Source organism: Stegodyphus dumicola, chromosome 10, assembly GCF_044657685.1.
Source record: "Stegodyphus dumicola isolate Sdum_Otavi_A_Nest chromosome 10, ASM4465768v1".
Classification (NCBI taxonomy): domain Eukaryota; kingdom Metazoa; phylum Arthropoda; class Arachnida; order Araneae; family Eresidae; genus Stegodyphus; species Stegodyphus dumicola.
The window spans coordinates 33,757,247-33,765,864 of NC_140777.1; the positions used below are offsets into that span (position 1 = coordinate 33,757,247).

An 8,618-nucleotide genomic window follows, 5' to 3' on the forward strand; every position below is an offset into this window, starting at 1 on the left:
GGGTCTACTTCCATTTTTTCAGTATTTGGAGGATAATATTAACAACTGTCAAGATGCTGAGGAGTTGAATAAAATCATTTTTGATATGGAATTGCGTATTCAGAGGGAGATGGCAAGAAGACTAGTTGTGAAAACCAGGAGAAAAGACAATGATGTTACATGGTGGACTCCGACTCTTCAGAAATTGAAACGTCAGGTTAGAGCCTTTAGAAAAAGCAGTCAGGTTCCGGGTCTGTCAGACTCCTTGAGATTAACACGGAAAGTCAATTATAAAAAATACTTGGCATTATACAAAAATACCATAAAAAGGACAAAGTACGAATTTAGGCAGAGATTATTTTTGCGAAGCCAAAAATATTATGATCAATTCTACAAAATTGCCACAGGGAAAAGGAGAAAAAAGACCATCCTCTATAAAAGACAAGAAGATATCACATTGGAAGACCACTGTAGAGGACTTGTAAAAGACATATTGAATTTGGATGAAAACTTTAGTGACACTGAGTTCGAAAGTATTCTACATGAATCCCAGGTTAATAAAGAACAGGACTTTACATACACTGAAATTGATATTGCTATTGCCTCTTTTCGTGAAAAAATTGCCCCTGGGCCGGACGGGATCGGGGTTACTACTGTTAAGACATTATATTCATCCTGCCCTTCCTTATTGCTATTTCTTTACAATAAATGTCTAAACCTGAATATATTTCCTAAGGCATGGAAAACTGGAGAGCTGATTCTTATACCAAAAACAAATAATAAATTTAGACCGATATGTTTACTGAATATTATGGGTAAGTTACTTAAAAAACTGATAACTAATAGACTTCAATTTGTTATTTATAGCAAAAATTACATCTCAGACTCTCATTATGGCTTTCGTAAGGGCAGAAGTGCAGATCTTGCGCTTTATATAGTAGTTGAAGAAATAAGATGTAAACGAACACTTTATCATGTGGCCCTGGTCTCGTTTGATGTCCAGGGTGCATTCAACACAGTAAAATGGTCTTTTGTTTTGCATTAAAGAAACTTGATGTTTCAAGTCAAATGTTTGATACAGTCAAGGATTACTTCAGAGACAGGTATTTGGTCTACAAGGGAGAACTTTGAGAATTCAATATTAAATATGCCATGAATAAAGGTTGTTCCCAGGGCTCCTGTAGCGCTCCCCTGTTCTGGGGTCTTATTGTAAATAATTTGCTCAAGGATGTAAATATACCTAATATTTCCACTTATTGTTACGCAGACGACTTATTATTTTTAATCGATGATATTTCTTTGGACAAAATTGAGTCCCATTTCAGGAAATTGGGTAGCGTTCGAAATAGTTGGACTAAAGAAAATATTTTATTTAACATGGATAATACTTGTGGAATGTTTTTCCCAAAAGAAGGGAAAAAAGTAAGGAATCCAAGACTTAAATTTCTTGGCAAAAACATCAAATTTTATAGTACAATTAAATATCTGGGTGTCACACTGGATGAAAAACTGACTTTTATAGAACATTTTAAGAATATCCATAGAGCAACCGACAAGATCTTAAATTTCTACAGGACTCAATTTAATGTTAATACTTTACAGGTCAAGAGTGATATTCTGAAAAATCTGTATGACAATGTTATTATACCTAAGATTATGTACGGTATCGGAGCTTGTGGCCGCCGGGCAGGGGAGCTTGTCAGGTTGACAACTAAGCTTGATTCAATACAAAGAGGATGGCTTGTGATTATCACTAGATGCTTTAGAACAGTTTCATCTGAAGTCGCATGTATTTTGGCCGGGGTTCTCCCTCTCTCCATTCATTATAAATTTTTCTACAATAAATTCCTATTACAATATTCAATAGAAAGCTCTCTTATTCTGGATGGAATCCAGGTTGAAAGCAACGCATTTTCCCAAATTGACAATAATTCGATTCATCCAAGACAGAGACATGGTATTTTATTTGATTGCAATGTATTGCCTACCAGCGAATATGAAATCTATACAGATGGGTCCGGTTTCGAGGGAGGTGTGGGATGTGCGTTTGTCGTATATTTTTATGGTTTGGATTTTTATGGTTTTTGGTTATTTTTGTATTTTTATGGTTATGGTTTGTCGTATATTTTTATGGTCCATTATCAAAAATGCATACTGGATAAACATAATTCAGTTTATCAATCAGAGCTATACGTCATTTATAAAGCCTTGGAATGGATTAAATCCAATTTGATCTATAAATGTACAGTTCATATATACTCGGATGCCTATTCAGCACTCGTCGCCCTCTCTCGGCCGGACCATAAAAATGATATCATGAATAAAATTAAAAATGATTATATGAATTTAAAATATAAAATGTCAATCAATATTCATTGGGTAAAGGCAACACCTCCTTATAGAAGGAAGCCGGGACACTGAAGCGAGGGGAAGCTCTGACGTCACAGGTAGTCGTCTCTGACTCACCTCGCTCCTTCAAACAAAATCAAAGCCCCGTAGTTGAGCCAAGAGCGACGAACGTGGAGCGGTTATTTGCGTTAGCGACAGAGTTTTTATATTGTCTCGTGCTTTTTTTATATATTGTCTCGTGCTTTTATAATTTCATACGATGCCTCATAAATGTGCTGTAGCCACATGTCGTGGTAATTATAAAAACGGACCAAAAGTGGCTGTATTCAAGTTTCCAAATGAGACTGAACTCCGGATGAAATGGATAAGGAGTCTACGAAGAAAAGATGGCTTTCAACCTACTAAACATACCAGAGTAAGTTCAATTTTACTGCATTTTTTTATGTTTTGTATCTTTACATTTTTTTATTACTTTTATTGATAGGTATGTGATGTTTATGCTTACGATATTAGATTTTGATCTGTGGGTAAGAAGTTTTATGTTTGAAAGATTTTAATCTTGCCTGTTTTAATCATTTCAAAAAAATATTTTCCTTCAAAGTTTTATGAATGAAATAAAGTTCCATATAACAGGAATAATTCTAAATTTAGTAGTTACATAAATGCCAATAATTTGTAAATGCTTTCTAGTATACTGTGCAGGCAGATTCTGTAGTTATTCCAAATTTATCATAATTTATATGACAAGGAACTACTAAGTAATCATAATAGGTTTCATTTTAAAATTTTTGTAATGATATATGAAAGTTTGGTATGATGTATTTAAGGTAATTATTTGTATTTGGTAACCAGTGTTTGTTGTAAACAATTATCTCAAATATATAATTTTCTTTAAATGTAAATAAAGCTGTAATCATTATGATGAGCATTCCAGATTTTACAAATTACTTAAATTATACACGTAATTGAAATGATATTACTGGTTTTTTAATTCGTATTTATGTATCAAATTATTTATTTAAATCATAGGGCTTATTGACTTCTGTTACTAAATATTAACATGCATCTAACTTTTGTACTCACAACAAGTTGATTTTTGAATATTTTCTTTTATAGATATGTGAATTACATTTTCGATCAGATGAAATAATACGAGAAATCGAAATGTATGATGAGAAATCAGCGAAGTTAATTAAAGCCCCAATTTCTAGGCCACGTTTGAAAAAAGGATGCATACCTTCTCAGTTCCCTGATGGCCCATCCTACATGTCATCAAATTCTGTATCGAGAATGTCACCAGAAAAGAAGAAAGCTCGTTTAGAAGAGAAATACCTGGAGAAAGCGATAGAAGAAAGTTTGAAAATGAAAGAACGGTATGATAATGAACGATCATTTGAAAGTTTAATTGAATTCAATAATTGCCTAGAACATCAGATTTTAGAAACATTTTGGACAACTGTACATACTGAAAATTCAACTATGTTACTTGATATTTTAAGTGACCCAGCTTCAGAAATCGGTAGTAATAAATGAGGATTTAACAGTATGTGTTTATATTAAAAACATCGCTATAAAATCTATTGGTAAATTTGTTTTCCCTCTAAAAATTAGTAATGTAAATATGTTTCTAGAAGTACTAAAGGAAGTTGAAAGTCTGTCTCATGACTTACAAAATGAAGAATATATTAAGAATTCTATACAAATTGTGGATGATATGCTTTCAGAATTGAAAAGAGTGTTACCTGAAAAAGAAACTGAACTGAACTTCCTTTCAGAGCAAGTAAATAAACTAAATGTAAAAAAAGAGAAGTATCGATATACTCCAGATTTACTTATTTTTTGCAGTTTGTTAAACTCGATCTCACCGCATGCATACAAGTTTTTACGACATTCAGGTTACATATCTATTCCCCATCCACGTACTATTCGTAGAATTTGTTCAACGTTTTCTCTTAATCCTATTACTGAGCGATTTAATGATGACTTTTTAGGATATGTTAAACAAAGATGCAAGGATTTAGAAGAAAATGATAAAACTGTAATTATTATGATGGATGAAGTGCATTTAAATTCATGTTTCGATTTTAAAGGAGGAAATTTGTGTGGCATGGCCTACAACTGTGAAAAAGCTGCTACAAGTGCTTATGTTTTTATGATACGTAGCTTATTATCACCTTTCAAGGATGTGGCACATATATTACTGTGTTTCGATTTTAAAGGAGGAAATTTGTGTGGTATGGCCTACAACTGTGAAAAAGCTGCTACAAGTGCTTATGTTTTTATGATACGTAGCTTATTATCACCTTTCAAGGATGTGGCACATATAGTAACTTTAATGCATGTAACAAGACACAAAAAATTAATTGCAAAGCCTAGTGATGTTAGTTCAGATTTATTTCTGTTGAAAAAATATTTTCGCATCTAACAGTTACTGTTACACATTATTGTGAATTCCTTATTATTTTTTTTCTACTCATGTATGCTGTCTGTTTAACCTTGAGATCACTTGAAAAGTAATAGTAACGAAAAATTCATTTCTATGCATCTATGTAAATAAGTGTCTGGGTTGTATTTTAAGTGGTCCTTATTATTAATGTGGATATCAAATTAGTGTTAACATATGGTAAGATTCTTTATCATTATAATTGACTTGAAATATTGAAAAATTCATTTCCTTGCCCTTAATTTGTTGTGTAAAAAAGTGTCTGCGTTATGTTTTTATGTGGCCACCACTTTTATCATTTGGGTATAATTTTGGTTTTAACATGATAAAATACTTTATCAAAGTAACAGTTATATGTTTCAAAATGCTTACAAAATGTTATGTATATAATAACTGCCACTGTTATACTGGTAATGGGTCATTATACTTTTGTTGATATGGACAGATATTGACTGTTTTACATTCAGATGACTTGAAATATTGAAGAAGGCATGTCCTTTTTTTAATTTCTCATCGCGGGTACAAAATGATATGTATATAATAACTGCCACTGTTATACTGGAAATGGGTCATTATACTTTTGTTGATATGGACAGATACTGACTGTTTAACATTCAGATGACTTGAAATATTGAAGAAGGCATTTCCTTGCCTTTAAATTGTCATTGCGTAAAAAGGTGTCTCGGTTTGTGTTTTAGCGCAGCCACTACTTTTATCATTTGGGTATAAGTTTGGTGTTGACATATGGTAAAATGCTTTCTCCTGATAAAAGTTATGTTTCAGCATGCTTACCGAATGATATGTATATAATAACTGCCACTGTTATACTGGTAATGGGTCATTATAATTTTGTTGATATGAACATATACTGACTGTTTTATATTTAGATGACTTGAAATATTGAAGAAGGCATGTCCTTTTTACTTCCTTGTACGAAGTAAAAAGGAAGTATTGTAATCGCGAAAAGTTTCAGGCAGCATATTTCACCGAAAATATCCATTTTGACCGCTATCGAATGCAATTTAACGATGTTTTTGCACCATATCTGTACGTAAGGACAGAATAAAATACTCTTTTCCTTCAAAAAAATTATAAAACTGCTTAAAAAAACTTAAACTAAAATTAATTCTGAAGAGAATTTTTCGTGGCTTCTGTACGAACGTATGTACGTACGTTCGTGCGTACGTACATATCTCACATAACTCAAAAACGAGTAGCCTCAGAACGTTGAAATTTTGTATATAGGACTGCTATAACATGTATATGTGCACCTCGTATTTTGGTTGCAATCGGCCACACCAAACGTATATAAATATATTTATATATATATATCCACTCTATGACTTGAAATATTGAAGAAGGAATTTCCTTGCCTTTAATTTGACATCGCATAAAAATGTGTCTGGGTTATGTTTTAAGTGGCTATTACTCTTATCATTTTGATATAATTTTTGTGTTAACATATGGTAAAATGTTTTATCGAGGTAACAGTTATATGTTTCCAGCATGATTAGAAAATTGTATGTTTATAATAGCTGCTGCTATTATACTGGGAATGGGTCATTATAATTTTGTTCATATGGACATGCACTGACTGTTTTATATTCAGAGCACTTGAAAGATGATAATATTGAAAAATTCATTTTCGTGCTGTTGAGTGTTTGCTGCATAAAATGGTATCTGGGTTGTATTTAAATGGCTACCACTTAATGTTTAGTAAGTGGTTATCATTTGGTGTTAACATACTGTAAAATGCTTTCTCATGATAAAAGTTGTGTTTCAGCATGCTTACAAGATGACAAGTTTATGGTAACTGCTGCTTTTATACTGAGAATGGGTCATTATAATTTATATTTTTTATATGGGCATGTACTGACTGTTTTACACTTAAAAATATTGAAAAATTCATGATGATGACAAGTTTATGAAAGATGACAAGTTTATGGTAACTGCTGCTTTTATACTGAGAATGGGTCATTATAATTTATATTTTTTATATGGGCATGTACTGACTGTTTTACACTTAAAAATATTGAAAAATTCATTTCCTTGTCTTTAATTTGTTGTTGTGTAAAAAAGGGTCTATGTTGTGTCTTTAAGTGGCCATTACTTATATCATTTGAGTATAATTTTCATGTTACCATATGATAAATTACTTTATCAAGATAACAGTTATGTGTTTCAGCATGGCGACAAAATAACAGGTTTGTAATAACTCCTACTATTATTCTGGGAATTGGCTGAATAAAGGGTGTCTCTGATTAGGAGCACTCATTTCACAAACCTGTGATTTTCATGTGCATTTTGAAATTACCGGTGTCCCATAATTAAGACTGGTGGCTTTCTGGACAAATCATTTTGATATATTCTTTGCTTAAATTAAACAAGCCTGATAGCGAGTAACTTAGAAGATCACGATTTTAGCTTGGAAAAATTACAACAAAATTGTGTTGCATGTAGTGACCAGATACTTTCAAATTGGATACTGGTGCATAGGTAAAACATTTTTATTATTTTCTATATTTGAAACATTAACTGATAATCACTTCCTTTACACAACATCAATAAATGTTTTTACATATACTGGTGATGCTGACATCCATTTGCTGTTGAATGTATCTTTATATGCTTCATAAATAATAATAGCCATCGTATAAAATTTAATATCATTTGTGCACCTGAAGTGTTTTAAATGGTAATGGTTGGTCTTCTCAAGTGTTTTCCCGATATTTATCCATATTATGGCAGTATCGTAATACATTTTGAAACTATTAATTGGCTGTTGTAAAAAGTTAATAACGGTGTTTGTAATTGCCAGACAAAATGGGTTGAAATTTAACGAATAGAAACTTGAACTTGCAGTATCAAAATTTAAATATTAAGGTCACATAGTCTCATCTTATTGTTTCTGATGAGACCCAATTAATATAGAAGCAGTTTTGAAATTTTCACACCTGTTAATAAATAAGAATTGATGATATTTCTTAGTATGGCAATATGCTTAATGAGATTTCTGCTTCAATTTTTACAAGAAAGTTTGAATAATTTATTGATAAAAAGAGATCAGCTGGTTTTAACTTATTTGTATGTTATAACTTAGGTGTTGTGTTGTTATGCTGACTGCTTGCATAAAATTGTAAATAAAATTTTTTTATTTTTCACTTGTGAATCTTTATTTTCAAGTTCAGCTATATAACTAACACAATACAGTTAAGTACATATACAACTAATATTATTGGTTCTACAGATTTAAGCAATAATTTTAAATTGCACATTGAATTATTTGCTAAGCAAACCTCTGATATACTAATTTATTTGAAACTTGCAAGACACATAGCATATTATAGACAAAATTTAGTGCATTTTTATACCATTTTCTTTTAAAGACAAATTACTGATTGGAAGAAAAATGAAATGATAAGTAATAGTTTGTATGCAGATAATTTGGGTTTTTTTCATAAATATTAGAAAAATATAAAGCAATATTAAATTATGAGGGAAAAGTCAGAAATTCCTTTTTTGAGTTAGTATGGCTGATTTTTAACTTTTTAAATGCTGCTGTGAAACCTACAAGGAAGTATAATTCATTAAAGTCAAGAAATAAGAAACAAAAAATTCTTAAATTTATGTCAAATTTTATTGTGTTAAATTTTGAAGTAATTAAATTATTCATTATATATAATTGAATCTCTGAATAAAATCCCACCCAAGTATCTATATCAAATAGTGAAATCAACGTTAAGTACGGCACTAGCGCGCAGCCTGTTTTGTTTCGTTGCTCTCTCGGGGTTTCGACATAGACGACTACGCGTGACGTCACAATCCAGTGTCCCGGCTTCCTTCTATA

At 31.5% G+C, this 8,618-nt stretch overlaps 1 protein-coding gene across 2 annotated transcripts; it reads left to right on the forward strand.

Annotated features, from left to right (window-relative positions):
* The first annotated feature begins 2,407 nt into the window (after nt 1-2,407).
* LOC118190149 (uncharacterized) lies at nt 2,408-7,932 on the forward strand. 2 transcript variants are annotated; one of them, XM_085824866.1, is made up of 2 exons: nt 2,408-2,743; nt 3,445-7,932. In XM_085824866.1, exon 2 carries the CDS (start codon nt 3,950-3,952, stop codon nt 4,751-4,753), a length of 804 nt encoding a protein of 267 aa, XP_085680992.1. In that variant the 5' UTR covers nt 2,408-2,743; nt 3,445-3,949; the 3' UTR covers nt 4,754-7,932. Both variants share the same exon structure in this region, with proteins under 2 accessions (XP_085680992.1, XP_035216724.2).
* Nucleotides 7,933-8,618: the final 686 nt, after the last annotated feature.